This window comes from Bidens hawaiensis, unplaced genomic scaffold, assembly GCF_021521415.1.
Source record: "Bidens hawaiensis isolate Kalapana, Puna unplaced genomic scaffold, B.hawaiensis_p1.1 tig00009693_1, whole genome shotgun sequence".
Lineage (NCBI taxonomy): Eukaryota > Viridiplantae > Streptophyta > Magnoliopsida > Asterales > Asteraceae > Bidens > Bidens hawaiensis.
Genome location: NW_027491727.1, coordinates 201,046 through 218,030, shown reverse-complemented (window position 1 = coordinate 218,030; position 16,985 = coordinate 201,046). Strand labels below are relative to the sequence as shown.

Sequence of the window (16,985 nt, the reverse complement as noted above, 5' to 3'; positions counted from 1 at the left end):
AACAAATATAAAACTATTAAGTAGATAACTCTTCAATATAAGATTTAATTATTTTCTATTAATATGTAAACAAAAATAAATAAACGAACGTTCACGGACATAAAAAAACGAACGAAACATGTGTTCATGTTAAGTTTGCTTAACTAAATGAACACAAAAACTTGTTCATGTTCGTTCGCTTATTAAATAAATGAACTTTCTGCCGAACGGTTTTTCAAGCAGGTCACGGACTTTCGGTTTGTTTATAAGCTTACTACACGGTCTCAAGTTTGAATCCAATCTCTACCAGGTTATACCGCAGTGGACCTTCAGGCGGCGGGGTTGGGCAACTCAACGCTATCTGTGATCGCATGCATATGCACATGAGGTCGTCTTTTACTTTTAGCATTAGATTACCCCGAATTACCGGTTTTTATTCGTTCGGTGGCATACCAAAATCACCCATAAGAAAAAAAGGAAAGAGAAGGCGTGGATAATGTGGTGGTATAAATGTAATGTAACCCATACTACCCATTAATTGCTCATCATTTCGTCTTTTTCGATCTCTTCACTTGAAGGAGGTAGTGCCTCCCCTTAAAGCAAAAGTAGTGACACCCACCAAAAATGCAATTACTGTGCAGATCACTCCTTCCATCCGCCATGTCTGCACTTCCATCTGCTCAGGTTTCATCTCCTTCTTCCTTCCTCAATTTCACACACATACATATTCACCGCAATCTGAAGATTCCTAATTCACTCTTGTTTCTATCGACTCTTCGTTTTATTTCAATCAGTTTATTATCATTATTAATAATTAATATCTGTAGCGTCATATGTCAGTTGCGTATCATCAATTATTTGTAATAATAATTATTTACTCAAATCACTTCGTCGTTCAGATTTACGGATTCAATTGCTTTGGATTATACATTTGATGATTTAGGTCATGCCTAATTAGAGTACGGTTCTCTAATTTAGGGCTTTTGTGTATTGCTTATTGCAAGTAGCTAATCTGATACAACACTGTGTATTAGTGTAGGAGATACTTTATTTGATGTCAATAATATGTTTAGCTTTCATGTATTAGTGCAGTTGATATCGCTGGATATATCAGTTATCGGTCCCTTGGTAAAATATCGGTGCAAAATATTGGTTCCGATATTATCAGCTATATTTACCGATATCAGGCTTTTAAGTCTTAATTGCCAATTTATAGTGTTTAATGTTAGTTTTTTTAAGTCTAAATTACTTCCTACTTGCTACAATTGTCGAAAGGTTAATTTGTTAATGGTAGGAGACTATATATATATATGAATTTTACATGATATTAAAATTACTGATATCCCACTGATATCTCACCGCGATAACTGATATCTCAAATAGCGGCCCCTGACCGATATCCGATATTTTTACGCGTTAACTGCATAGTCGATTATATTTTTGTTAAGCTGTATTTTTGTATTGCAATTTGAAACTTTTTTTTAATTGTTTTTTAATATGTTAGGCGAGAAGGATGGATTGCATGTGGCCAGGTATGAGGCAGCTCAGCCTTAGGAAAAACCTTATGTACGGGTTTATGCAGTTATTTTCGTTTCCGTTTAAAACCATACGAGGAGTCAGTCGATCGCTTGGTGTTTCTCATCTGTGTAGCATTTCAAACATGTCTTCTTCATTGCAAATTGAATTGGTAAGTTTTTGTTTCATACAGTTTTGCAGCTCCTAGGCTTGTAAACAAACTAAACGTTTAGTGAACAGTTCATTCACTTTTGTTCATATAGTTAAATGAACAAACATAAATACATGTCTCATTCGTTCATTTTTGTTCATGAACGTTCGTTTACATTCATTTATTCATTTAAATTTTGTTTATGTTCATTTATTTATGTTCGTTAGTTCACGTGTGTTTAAATTCATTTGTATACTTTGTTAATATATTCACTTAAAATTGTTGGGCCCGTTACAGCTTGATATACTTTTAATAACTTTTTAGGCCCAACACATTGTTTTTCACATTGCTTATAACTAGTTTGGCCTAGTTATGTCTGTTCATCTATGTTCAGTACTTCAGTTATGTTCATTCGTTTATGTTTGTGAACCTTTATTTTATATGTTAACGAACAAGCATTAAAACATACAACAAACGTTTTCATTTTCTTAGGAACGAGCACAGACAAGAAACAATGTTCTCTTACTTGTTCGTGTATGATCGTTTGTCAGTTAAAGTTAAACAAACGAACACAAACAAACATCGTTTTAAAGTTTTTCTTTTTTGTGCTTATTTTAGATACCGTGTCTTAAGGACAATTATGCCTATCTTTAAGTTAAAACAAACGAATACAAATATGCTCTAACTTCAACAAATTATACACTGTTTTAAAGTTTTTCTTTTTTGTGCTTTTTTTAGGTACGGTGTCTTAAGGACAATTATGCCTATCTTTAAGTTAAACAAACGAACACAAACACAAACACGCTCTAACTTCAACAAATTATACATCGTATTAAAGTTTTTCTTTTTTGTGCTTATGTTAGGTACCGTGTCTTAAGGACAATTATGCCTATCTTTTGCATGATTTAGATACAGGCACGGTTGGAGTTGTTGATCCTTCTGAATCTCTGCCAATAGTAGATGCGCTGAGCAGGAATAATCGAAATCTCAACTTCATTTTAAATACTCATCATCATCATGATCATACTGGTGGGAACATGGATTTGAAAGCGAGGTATGGTGCAAAGGTGAGTTATATATGATTTTTGGCGCAATTTGTAATGTTTTGGTGATTAAACTTTTTGCTTAACTTTACCTAATTTGCATACATTCTAAATGAATATTTGAGTAAGCTTGTAAACGAACTGAATGAACTCGAACGGAGGATGCCCATGTTCGTTCGTTGAACTTTAACTGAACAACCATTCGAACACAAACAATTGAACGAACGGGGTTTTCTTGTTCGTGTTCATTCTTTTAGAAAATGAACATGTTCGTGTTATTGTTCGTTTGTAAACAATATAAATGAATGGTTCATGAATGAACATAACTGAGCTAAAACAAGTTAAATGGAAATGTGAGCAAAAATGTGTTGGGCCTAACATCTAGTGCAACTAGACTAAATTGTTATGAGCCTAAAAAATTTAAGTGAGTATATTAACGAACAAACTTGAAGAAAGGTAAACTGACGAACATAAATGAACAAATGTAAAACGAACATTTCCGAGCATAAATGAACGAACGCGTCATGTGTTCATGTTCGCTCGGTTAACAACATTAACAAAGATTTTTGTTCATGTTCATTTATTTATCACATAACAAACTGACCCCCCCCCCCCCCCCCCCGCCGCAGCACCTGGTTCACTGAACGTTCGGTTCGTTTACATTTTTTTGCTGTCAAGTTCATATTGCTACTTACATTGCATCAGGGACTTTTTAAAATTCTTTACTTGTTTATACTCTAGTCGTCATTATGGAAGTAAATTTGACTCATTTTGGCTATCTTATTTACTGTAATTTGAATGTTAAGTTTTTTCCTGTATTATTTTATATACTTAGCCATCAGTCATCTATAAGTCTATAACTATTAATCAACATGTAAAATCAAACATTACAATTCTTGTGTCATGAGTAATTATTGTTCTTATTACTATCCTTCTAATAATTAGTATAGTTTTCTTGCTAAGTGAGTTTGTTTAATCATATATCTTTTACATTAATTTCTGTTGTGTTTGCAATCTTACAGGTAATTGGATCAAATGTAGACAAGGATAGAATTCCTGGTATTGATATCAGCTTGAATGATGGTGATACATGGATGTTTGCTGGACACGAGGTGCATGTGATTTCAACCCCGGGCCACACCAAAGGTTTTTCATTAATTTGCTTTTCAACTGATTGCTAAATAAATACATTTAGACGTATTTTAATTCTTTGTTTTGTGGTGGCAGGCCATATTAGCTTCTATTTTCCAGCCTCAGGGGCTGTTTTCACTGGAGACACATTATTCAGCTTGTCGTGTGGCAAACTATTTGAAGGAACACCTGAACAGGTAATCTCCATATTAAAATGCTTATAGTTGTGAATAGAACAAGTGTTAAACCTATCTTACCATCTATCACTTGTATCTTGTCAATCACACTACCCCCCAACACCCACCCACCCACACACTTCTTTGATTGTTAATCCTAAAGCAAGACCGAGGCATCTTTTGGTTTGCTTTTTGGTCACTGGTGACTTATGCTGTGTGTATCAGTGTTCTCTTTTGTGTTTCAGATGCATTTGTCCCTTGAGAAGTTACTATTGTTGCCAGAAGACACAAGTATATACTGTGGGCATGAGTATACATTGGTAATTCAAGTTCATTCTGTTTTTTTTAAACAATAATCATGTGCAAAGTATTCTCATTTTGTGGTAAGTTTAATAATGAGTATGTTGTTGACAGAGTAATTCAAAGTTTGCACTGTCTATTGAGCCTGGGAATGAAGAACTTCAATCATATGCAGCCAACATAGCCTCTCTTCGTAAAAAGAATCTGCCCACGGTAATTGTTTTATTTATTTTCTGTTATGATGTGATCATGTGTTTCTAAAGATTTTATGAGAACTAAAAAGGGAAACTATTTGATTATCAACTTTTTTGTCCTGCTTTTAGTACTAAACCTTACTTTGCTGGTGTTGACTGTTGACCGAATCCACCCATTTTTCCATCTCTAAACTGAACTTTAAATGTGGTAATATTTTGTACCAAAGAATGTTGCATTATTTGTCTTGTGAAACTAGTTTGCCCTTAATGTATACAAACATCAACTTTGACTTGATTTTAGTTAAAGGTCGGTACATGTTTGTCTGTATGGTAAATAAATATACTAAGAGAAAATAAAGAAATCTTCTGGATGCAAGCCCACAATCTATTATATATTGACATTAATACACTTAAAAATAAGGAAAATGTTGCTGTTAGTCATATTGATTATGATGGGTTGATTTTGGTAGTGTTTTTATCTCAACTGAGTCAAATTGGTTGAAAATCGCCCAAAATTTATTTTTAAATGCTTATAATCTCCTAAATCGTTTTATTTAAAGATAACTAATACTGTTTGTATATTTATTTATATCATTTTAAGCTGACTATTGGGTTTATGCATCAGATTCCAACTACCTTAAAGAAGGAGAAATTATGTAATCCTTTTCTGCGTACTTCAAGCGAAGAAATACGGCGCGTGTTGAGTATTCCAGCCAATACAAGTGACGCGGAAGCGTTAGGTGTGATTCGACAAGCCAAGGATAATTTCTGAATAGTTCCCATGATACCTTTTTCTCCTGTCCTGCACATAAGAAGTTAGGCCTGGTAGCATTTTGGAAGGCTGTATTAGCAAGTATGCATAGTGTTGGGTTTTATACAGCTAAGAATGAAATATGAATCATTACTTGTTCTTATTGTTTTCGACTGTAATCTTCTTGCTATAAATAACTAATACATTAAAAATGATGACAAACTTCCCCTTACATGTAGCGAATATATATAATAGAAGCGTTAACTCAAGACAAAAAACGTAAGGGCAGTATTGTAGTTATTACCCAACCGAACTGCAGCCATGGGAACCTAGATGAACATCAACACAACTGAAAACACATTGTTAGTTGTTTTGAAGTTGTCACAGAAAAAACACTGTTCTCATAACAAGGGGTTTGGTCTAATGTCCAAGCTGTCATGAATATTAGGTAAAGGGTTACAATTCTTTAAGATTGCTGTATTTTATAGGCTCGATTTTTCTATCCGTCAAGTACATATATTGCACTAAAGTGGTTGCTGTAGCGACACAAGTTGTGTTGAGCCATGCTATATTACTGTAAACTGGTATTGATTAATATATAAAGTTATAAACTCTATGTATTACAAGAGATGACCACTCCTGTTCAGTGGCGAAGCTTGGACTAAGACACCGGGGGGGGGGGGGGGGACTCAAAATATATACAAAAATTCACAAACGATGGAGGGCCGGACTCAAATTTAAAAAACTATGTTTTAAATCTTTAAATATGAGAGGACAATTACAAAAGCTATGTTTTTTAATTATATCGTTAGTGGACAACTGGAAACCCACACCTGCTCCCACTTTTTGTTTGTCCTGACGTTGATTAGCGTGGTTGACCAGCATAATTATAAGACTTTACCATAAGATTGAAATCACCAAAACAACTAACCATTTCATCTGCAATAAACCTCATCATAATCATATATGATGAACAACAAGTCAAGGATCACTTCGAACTTAAGGCATGGGCTTGTGTTTCGGATGAGTTTAATAGCTTCAGCATTAGCAAAGTTATACTTCAATCTGTGACTGGGGTAAACAAGGACTTTGCAGATCTTAATCTGCTTCAAGAAGCTCTTAAAGAAAGCCTGAAGGAGAAAAAATTTCTATTGGTTTTAGATGATGTATGGAGTGAAAGGCGGCAAGATTGGGAAACCTTGGTTGGCCCGTTTCATTCATGTGCTCATGGAAGTAAAATCATCATGACAACACGAAAGTATAAGTTGCTTGAAAAGTTGGGTTATAGTAATCTAACTCAACTGCAAAGCCTGTCACATGATGATGCTATGTCCTTATTTGCTTTGTATGCATTAGGTGTGAATAACTTTAAATCACATTTGTCACTCAAACCATATGGTGTAGGTATTGTGGAAAAATGTGATGGCTTGCCTTTGGCTTTGAAAGCACTTGGGAGTTTAATGAGTACAAAAAGAGAAGAAGAAGAAGAGTATTGGAAGAAAGTATTAGACAGTGAGATATGGGGGTTACCCATTAAGGATGAAATCGTCCCAGCTCTTAGACTAAGTTACCAGGATCTTTCTGCACATTTGAAACAATTATTTGCATATTGCTCCTTGTTCCCAAAAGACTACGTGTTTGACAAGGAGTCGTTAGTTCAATTATGGATGGCGGAAGGGTTTTTGTACCAGCCAACTTCAAGTGATTCTACTCAAGAATGCTTGGGTCATGAATACTTTGATGAGCTATGGTCAAGGTCATTTTTTCAACACACCTAGTAACATATCATTGTTTGTGATGCATGACCTAATGAATGACTTGGCGACATCTGTTGCTGACGAGTTCTTTTTAAGGTTGGATAATGACAATAGGAAGAATGCATTAGATAAGTACCGCCATTTGTCTTTTATTTGTGAGGAGTATGTAGGTTACAAGAAGTTCGAGACATTTAAAAGAGCTGGAAGTTTGAGAACTTTTATGGCAACGCATTTCAGGGGTGTAGAGCTAAGTTGGTTCTACTTATCAAATAAGATTCTGGCTGACTTACTTTTTGAGTTACCTTTGTTACGGGTTCTTTGCTTGAGTTGTTGTCAAATACGTGAGGTACCCGATTCCATAGGTACTTTGAGGCATTTGAGATACCTTAATCTATCGAATACAAGTATCACACAATTACCCGAAAATGTTAGCAATCTCTATAATTTGGAGACATTGATTGTTTTTGGGTGTGATAGATTAACTAAGTTGCCCAACAACTTCTCAATGCTTAAAAACCTACGGCATCTTGACATTAGGGTTACTCCGAATTTGAATCACATACCTTCACGTCTATGCATCCCGCGGAAGTCCTTGTCACTTGCAGAAATTCCCGAGTTTCCTGCTTGGTCTTTGGGTATGATGCGGGTAGGTCTGACGAATGCTTCGACCATGTCCTTCACGTCTATGCATTCTTCGGTGTTGTGGCCTTTTGTCCTGTGAAAGTCACAGTATTTGCTCCGATCAGCATTGTGACGATGTCGGATTATTTGAGGCTTTGGCCATGGGAGCTCCTCAGTGGCGAATATCTCGGTGACGCTTTTGCTGAGCGGCGTCCATCTGGAGTTCTTGTTTGACTGTACGTTATCCCTTCCGCCTAACCGATTTTGCAAGCCGGATGAGGTGTCAAAGTTGACCCTTGACTGCCAAATGCCTAGCTTTCGCTTTTTGTTTAATCGGGCGGTAAGGACGTTGTCTTCCCTTGTTTTCTGGGTATAGAGGTTTGTGCTCTGTGGGAGATCTCTACCCAGTTGCTTCTCCGTTTCCGCAAAGCGTTTAGCTGCTGTCATGATGGCATCCCATGTGGATGGCATGCCATCTTTACCCGTTAAGGTGCGGATGAGCTCCGGGTCGTTCGCGCCCTGAATAAAGGCAGCGCGAACAAGATCTTCGCTAATGTTACCCAGACTTAGCTTCTTCGAGTTGAAGCGAGTGATGAAGTCCAGCAAAGATTCATCTTTTTCTCGAATGCACTTGAGGATTGTCCATTGCTCCTCGGTATACTTTCTTTGCTGGCTGAAGTGTTGGCTAAACTTCTGTTGGAAGTCTGCCCAGTCGTAGATGTGGTTGACCGGTAGACGATCGAACCACGCTCTAGCAGCCCCGACCAGTGTCATTTGGAACATGTAACACCATGTAGGTTCCGTCCAACTACTGACGGTTGCCCCCACTATGAATCTGTTCAAATGATCATCTGGGTCGGATATACCATCATATGTGCCTATGCTGGACATTTGTTTGGCACTTTTTGGGGCGATTGCTTCTGCAATGTCCCTTGCAAATTTGGACGTTCCCGCATTTGCAACGTTTGGTCTGAATGTTTTGGAGAAGTCACGTGGACTTCCACCTGTGTTTTTTGGTTTGTAGGCTTCTCCAAAATGCCTTCTCGGTTGGGGATCCGTTTCCTTACGCTTCCCTTTTGCCCTATGGCGAGGGTTCGCGTCGGAGTCGGATTCCTCCGAGTCATCCAAGTAATCTTCGAATTCGTCAGCCTGTTGGACGGAACGCAAGCGTTCGTCCAACTCAGCTTGGAATTCCCTCTGACGTGCCTCCGCCCATGCCTTAACTTCATCGAGTGTTTGGCGGGGGAGTCTTGTTCGTTTTTTAAACTGGGTATCAGTGAATCCCAGCAGGCGATTATTTACTGCACTTGCCCCAGCTTGGGTAACTGGGGTAGTGTTCGTAAAATTTACTTCACTTGCCCCCGCTTGGGTAGCCGGGGTAGTGTTTGAAAAAACTGTGTTGCCGGTATTCCCCCCAGTAGCTGGGGTTGTGGTTACCGGAGTTTCTTTAACCATCTTGGAAGTTTGAAAAAACTGGAGAAAAATGTTCTAGCTTTATGCACGGATGGCGCCAATGAAGAAACACTAACCGGACCCCGGGCAGATTACTGGTAACCTGGGGGTTAGATAGCAGTTTCCCATGAGGGGTTAGACCCTGAGAAGATGGTTCTTCTGATAACCTGCAAAACAGACACCGTGAGCTTGTCACTGAGAAGGGGGGGTTCCTCCTTGTGACCACCCTCCGGCGTGAGAATCAGACTAGATTGCTCTTTAAATATAAGTGTATATTAAGAGATTGCTAGAGCAGATATCAGGTATAATATGATGATACAAGATAAGATGTTATGGTCATACCATTTGTGGTATTTATAGCCGAATGTAGGTTTCCAAGGAGGTGTGGCCGGCTGCAACAGTGTTCCTGTTCCACCAACAGTGGCCTACGCACGTGCCCTGCTGGTAGTTGGTGGGTAGGCAGCGGCTGATAGTGACCAGGCCTGCTGTGTACTATTCCTTTTCCACCAACTGCCGGCTACGCACGTGGTATGGCAGTAGTTGGTGAGTAGGCAGCGGCTAATAGTGACACAGTACAGGAGCATGCTGCTCGCCATACTGTTGTCAATAAGCTGTCGTATCTTTAGTCAGATCTTTTTCCCATACCTCGTCAGGTACAGAAGATCTTCCTGTATCGTACGGACTGGCTTATTTGGGCGGGAGTATTCCCCCTCCCGCCCTTGTGCGGGATAGTTCCCGGCTTCGCTCATTCCTTCAGGTGACAATGAGTGATTGAGAGCTAAGTGCCTTGTGCGTGTAGCCTTGCTGCGCGGGTGGCCTTCCCTGATGGCTTGTATCCGAGGCTGCGGGGACAGGCGGAGTCCTTCACCATTGGGAGGCATTTCCTGCGGGAACAGCTTGCGTACTGCGCGTAAGGACGTCACGTCTCTGAGCATGGTTGGTCCTGCGGATCCAGTTGGTTTCTGCGCAGACGTTCCTCTTCAAGGTGAGTCTTGCGGGTCCAACTGGGGTCTGCTGGGACCTACCTCTTCAATACCCTTGGGGATTGGGGAGTTGAAAAGCCTACAAACTCTCTTCAAGTTCATTATCATAGGTGAAGGTGGATTTGAAATAACCAAACTTAAGGAGTTAAATAATCTGTGTGGGAAAATTTCTATTGTCGGTTTGGACAAGGTGCAAAATGCAAGAGACGCATCAGAGGCGAACATTTCACAAAAGAGGCTTAGTGAGTTAGAGGTTGTATGGAGTGGCGTGTCAGGAAATGAAGTGCTTGAAAAGGAAGTCCTTGATGCGTTGAAGCCCAATAATGATTGTTTAAAACAACTTAACATTGTGTCATATGGTGGATTAGAGTTTCCAAAATGGGTCGCGGATCCCTCGTTTCAACTATTGAAGCAAGTGTCAATACGTGGCTGTAAAAAATGTGCATCTCTACCACCACTTGGCCAGCTAAGGTCACTTAAGGAGTTGTCTATTGAAGGCCTAGACAAGGTGAAAGTTGTGGGTTTGGAGTTACTTGGGATGGGGAGTGAATTCCGTTCACTTGAAATTCTATGTTTCAAAAATATGGGAGGATGGGAGAAATGGTCAACCAATAGTGGGGTTGTGTTTCCACTCTTACAAGAGCTTAATATCGAAAACTGTCCTAATTTGGTTGAAGTCACACTTGGAGCGCTACCTTCATTGAACATTCTAAAAATGTATGATTGTCCTAATTTGGTTGAAGTCTCGGGTTGAAGCGCTACCTTCATTGAATGATTTGGAGTTACATACGTGTGATAGTGGTGTGCTGAGAAGGCTGGCTGAAATAGCACGGGCAGTCACCAAGTTGAAAATAGAACGTATTTTAGGACTTAATGATGTGGTGTGGAGAGATGCTATAAAGTATCTTGGGGCAGTCGAAACATTATCCATAAGAAGGTGTAGTGAAATAAGATACTTGTGGGAATCAGAACCGGTTGCGAGTAAGGTTCTTGTGAATTTATATGACTTGGAGGTGTCTGGTTGTGATAATTTGGTAAGTTTAGGGAGAAAGAAGAGGGGGATAATTGTAGGAGGAACCTACTAACATCTCTTAAGAGGTTGTCTGTATCTGATTGTGACAAAATGAAGCGTTGTTGGTGTCCAGAAAACATTGAGGAGTTGGGGGTATATAGATGTGATTCAATTACTGATATCTCCTTACCAACAACAGGAGCAGGAGGACAAAACCTCAAGTCTATTGGAATTAGTAAAAACTATTGGAAAGTGAGTGGGGAGGACAAAAGATAAACAACAGAAGCAGAATGGTTGAAGATGTTGATATAAATGGTTGGCTAAATCTGAAATCAATTACTGGACTAAAATACTTGGTTCACCTCACCACATTGAGTATTTGTAATTGTGAAAATCTGGAGTCATTTCCTGACAACGAGTTGCCCAATATGACCTCTTTGAAGAACCTGATGATAGTCAATTGTCCAGGTATGGATGCTTGTGGGGTTTGGCCTCCCAATTTGCGTTCCTTAAGCATAGGGATGTTAAAGAAGCCAATCTCAGAGTGGGGCCCAGAGAACATACCAACATCACTGGTTGTTTTGGTATTATTCGGTGGTGAAGATGGAGTGATCCATAGTTGGAGTCAATTGTCTCATCTTCTTCCTTCATCTCTTACTTCTCTTGAAATAATTGAATTTGAGAACTTGGAATCAGTTTCATTAATGGAACTCCAACACCTCACCTCCCTCCAACGACTCTCTTTTGAGTATTGCCATAGCCTGAAGAAATTATTATTATTATCCCATCCGCAAGTACTCCAGCATCTCTATTTTAGCTATTGCCCAAACATGATGGATCTACCAGAAATGATGTTACCTTCACTTTTGAGGTTGGAAATATATTACTGCCCAAAACTAGAAGAAAGATACAGTGAAAACGGCAGTGACTGGTCCCTCATCTCCCACATCCCCTGTATCAACATAATAGAGTGATCATGGAAGTTATCATGAAGGTCTATCTCTCTCTCTCTCTCTAATGATTCAAAATTAACAACGAATTTATTTATTTTTCTTTATTTTCTGCTTGATTTTATTTGATTTTCATTTTTCTGCTTGATTTGATTTGATTTTCTTTGCCTTTATCATTTAACCCATTTAAACAACTTATCTAAAATTAATTGGGTTAACATAATTAAAAAACTTAACAGAGCTTGTGATTAATTCTCAATTTCTCATATTTTTTAATTTTAAGTATTTGAAGATGCATCCTTTTCATAATTAAAAGTTTAATGTAGTGTGTTTTATTTACTAATTTGCATCATGCAACATGTTAACATGTTTTTAAACTTTAGTTTAATTCGGATTGTTGAATAAACTGTCATTACGTTTGATTGAAAATGCTCAGATCATTCGTTTTTGAATAAACTGTTTGCTTTGATGATATATGTTTGGTTATTTTGGTACTTTAGATGATTTTGGTAGTTTATGTTAGAGGATTATGGCTTGAAATATATTGGAATCTGAAAAAAGTGATATTTTCCGTTACTGAATATTTTTGAAATTTTTTTATTTAAGTGCGCTTTTTTTATTCGAGGCCCACGTTTTTTATGCGCCTGGCGCCTACGCCCTCGGAGAGGCCTATGCGCCTTGAGTGTGCCTAACGCATTTGATAACGATGCATTTTAAATAGTCATCATCATACTGGTGGGAACGTGGATTTGAAAGTGAGGTACGGTGCAAAGGAGAGTAATATATGATTTTTGGGGTGATTTGTAATGTTTAGGTCAGGGGCGGACCTAGCATATAGTTAGGGGTAGCCTCCGCTACCCCTCAACTTTTCATCGGTAGTACAAATTTTATATGCTTTGGTCGGTTTTCGTATTTCGCTACCCTTGAAAAAATAGAACGTTACCCCTGTTTGTTTAAAGTCCAACAAAATTAAGAGCCGAAACTAATTAAAGCCCAACCAAATTTAAGCACAAACTAAACAAAACCATTTGTTTGTTTTTTCTTTATCCTTAAACATTTGTTTTAGGTTAGACATCAACATTCAATAAACAAAGTTTCATTCAGTCGTGGCTTCCTCCCCACACTGCCCAACCCCCTGCATGCTGCAACTGAGTAACCAACGCTCGGTGCTCCTTCAGTCCCTCACTCCCTCATCAACGATTTGAATTCTACTTGTTCAATTTATGTATTCTTCTACTTAAAATTGTAATTGTTTATTTGTTTATATAAATTGTTAATTTCAAATTGTTTATGGGCAATTAAATGATTCTTTTAACAGTGAACTTTTAATTTTTGTTGTCTTTAGGATTTGAACCCAAGACCTCTCCTCCAAACCCATATGTTTTAAAGGTTTTGCCTTTGGCAATGGAGCATTGTATAAAATACGGTAAAAAAATTTTTTAACGTTACCCCTGAGATTATAGTCTAGATCCGCCACTGGTTTAGGTGGTTAAACTTTTCGCTTAACTTTATCTAATTTGTAGGCATTCTAAATGAACCCTTGAGTAGGCCTGAAAATGAATACGAACGAAGCATGCCCATGTGCGTTCGTTGAGCTTTAAGTGAACAACCGATCGAACACGAACAATTAAACGAAAGGGGTTTTCTTGTTCGTGTTCGTTTGTTAAGAAAATGAACGCGCTTGTGTTTGTTTTATTGTTCTTTCATTAACAATATAAACAAACGGTGAACGAACAAACATAACCGAACATAGACGAACGAACATAATTGAGCTAAAACCAATTAAAAGTAAATGTGAACAACATATACTTAATTGTTATGAGCCTAAAAAATTTAAGTGAGTATATTAACGAACATAAATGTACAAAGTTAAACAAAGGAAAACTGACTAGCATAAATGAACGAACGAGACATGTGTTCATGCTCATCTGTTTAACTAAATGAACAAAATTTTTTGCTCATGCTCATCTATTTATTAAATAAATGAACACCCCTCCGAACGCTCAGTTCATTTACATTTTTTGCTTGTCAAGTTCATATAGCAACTTACATTCTATCAGAAGCTTTATAAAATTTCTTACTTGTTTATACTTTAGTTGTCATTATGGAAGTAAATCTGACTCATGGCCATCTTATTTACTGTAATTTGAACGTTTAAGTTTATTACTGTAGTATTTTAGGTACTTAGTAATCAGTCATCTGTAACTACTAATCAACATGTAAAATCATACATTACAATTCTTGTGTGATGAGTAATTATTGTTCTTATAATTACTATCCTTCTTATTATTAGTATAGCTTTCTTGTTATGTGAGAGTTTGCTTAATCATATATCTTTTACGTTAATTTATATTGTGTTTGCAATCTTACAGGTAACTGGATCAAATATGTGATGCATGAATGTTTGCTGGACAAGAGGTGCATGTGATTGCAATCCCGGGCCACACTAAAGGTATAGAAATTTAAACGTGATTTGGATATGTTGGTAATCGTATTAGACTATTAGCAGATTTGTCACATTTGTGAGTGATTAAATTTAGGATTATTAAAATAGATTGTTTTTTTAAATATAAAATAAAAACAAAGATGATGATAGTAGTAACAAATTGTTATTCTTAATTACTTTTGTGCTTGCAGGTCATATTAGCTTCTATTTTCCAGCTTCCGGGGCTATTTTAACGAGAGACACTTTTTTCAGACTGTCATGTGACAAACTATTCGAAGGAACACCTGAACAGGTAATCTCCTATATATACACTTTATTGTTAAAAAAAAGACATGTTATTATATTCTATAAGTGATCTTCTTATTAACTCTAAAGCAAGACCGAGGTGTCTTTAGGTTTACTTTTTGGTCACTAGTGACTTATGCTGTGTGTAACAGTGTTCTCTATTAAGTTTCTCTTGTTATGTTTTTCTTTTTATACAATAATTATGTGCAACATTCTCTAATCCTTTGGTAAGTTTAATATTGAGCTTGTTGTTGACAGAGTAATTCAAAGTTTGTGCATATCTATTGAGCCTGGGAACGAAGAATTACAATCATATATATGCAGCCAACATAGCCGCTCTTCGTAAAAAGAACGTGCCCATGGTAATTTCAGTTTGTTTTCAGTTATGATGTGACCATATTGCAGAATTCTGCATTTAAAGCTTTTATAAGAACTAAAAAGAGAAACCACTTGATTATCATTCGTTTGCCCTGCTTTTAATACTAAACCTTACTTTGCCGGTGGTGACCGTTGACCCAACCTACCCATTTTGCCTTCTCTAAGCTGATCTGTAAATGTGGTAATATTTTGCACCAAAGAATGCTGCATTACTTGTCTTGTGAAACAAACCAGTCCTTGATGTACACAAACTTTAACTTTTGAATTGATTTTAGTTCAAGGAACATTGTTTGGTGAATATTAAACATACGATTAGAAAATAGGCGAGTCTTCTGGATGCTAAAGTCCACACTCCATTATATGTTCACATTAATACACTTTAAAAATAAGGAAAATGTTGTCATTAGTCAAATTGATTATGATTGGTCGATTTTAACCCATTTAGTTATGGTGGGTCGATCTTGACACATTTAGTTATGATGGGTTTATTTGGGTGTGCTTGTATCTCATTTGAGTTATATTGGTTGAAAGTTGGCCATTGCTCGTTTTAAAATGCTTATAACCTCCTAAATCATTATATTTAAAGATTTTAGATTTTTACAGTACTAAAACTATTTGTTTAATTATTTATATATTATTATTAATAATGGACAAATAAGGTTTGTGGGCCACCCAACCCAAGCCATTCTAACTGGTACTGAATATGGTCCGTTTCAACCGGAATCTGGTCTTGACACCTGTATCTATATGCATCGTTTTATGATGGGTCGATTGTGGTTGTGTTTTTATTCCGATCGAGTCAAATTGGTTGAGAGTTAGCCTAAGTTCATTTATAAATGCATATAACCATCTATATCGTTTTATTCAAAGATTTAGATTATTATTCTACTAATATTCTTTTTGTATTTTATTTATATGTATTTCTTAATTATGAGCAAAAAAGGTTTGTGGGCCAACTTAACTCGACCCAAGCCATTTTAACCCGTACTGGAGTCTGTAAATACCCCGTTTCAATGTCTATATGGGCCTTTTTACTTCTGCCTATAATTCTATAAGCATCATTTTAATCCTCTATTTGGGATGTTTTTTCTTTTTGGATCAAATCTTGATGTCCTGTTATAAGCTGACTATTGGTTTTATGCAGCAGATTCCAACTACCTTAAAGAAGGAGAAATTGTGTAATCCTTTTCTGAGTACTTCAAGCGAAGAAATACGGTGCGTGTTGAATATTCCAGCCAATGCAAGTGACGTGTAAGCGTTGGGTGTGATTCGACAAGCCAAGGATAATTTCCAAATAATTCCCATGATACCCTTTTCTTCCGTCCTGCACATAAGAAGTTAGACCTGGTAGCATTTTGAAAGGCTGTGTTAGCAAGTATGCATAGTGTTGGGCTTTCTACAGATAAGAATGAATCGTTATTTGTTCTTATTATTGTTTTCGACTACAGTCTCTGGAAAAAAAACTTGCAATAAATAACTAATACATTACAAATGATGACAACCTTCCCCTTACATGTAGTGAATATTTAAAATAGAAGCGTAAAATCAAAACAAATAGAAGGGCAATATTGTGATTATTACCCAACCGAATCGCAGCCATGAGAACCTAGATGAGCTGCAAAACAATTGAAAACACAATGTTAAAGAAATTTTGTTTTGAAGTTGTAACATAAAAAACATTGTTAGTCTCGTCACAAGTGACGCCCTGCTTGCGGTGCGCACATAAAATGTATATATGTGTGAACCCTTGGGTGGGCAAAAGTAAAATTGCACTAATTTTGACGTTATTTTACTAATCACGTGAAAATAACGTTAAAAGTGGCGGAAGGTTAATCAGGCATCATGTGGTGGCGTTGATAGC

The 16,985-nt window shown here is 37.2% G+C and overlaps 1 protein-coding gene and 1 pseudogene across 1 annotated transcript; both read left to right on the top strand.

Annotated features, from left to right (window-relative positions):
- Positions 1–603: 603 nt before the first annotated feature.
- Positions 604–5,556, top strand: LOC143533470 (putative hydroxyacylglutathione hydrolase 2, chloroplastic). The gene is made up of 8 exons (XM_077028244.1): positions 604–663; positions 1,484–1,666; positions 2,509–2,712; positions 3,711–3,834; positions 3,916–4,016; positions 4,241–4,315; positions 4,410–4,508; positions 5,115–5,556. The coding sequence occupies exons 1-8, from the start codon at positions 604–606 to the stop codon at positions 5,259–5,261; spliced, it is 993 nt and encodes a 330-aa protein (XP_076884359.1). The 3' UTR covers positions 5,262–5,556.
- A 17-nt stretch (positions 5,557–5,573) lies between these two features.
- On the top strand, positions 5,574–12,039 carry LOC143533428 (putative disease resistance RPP13-like protein 1; annotated as a pseudogene).
- Positions 12,040–16,985: the final 4,946 nt, after the last annotated feature.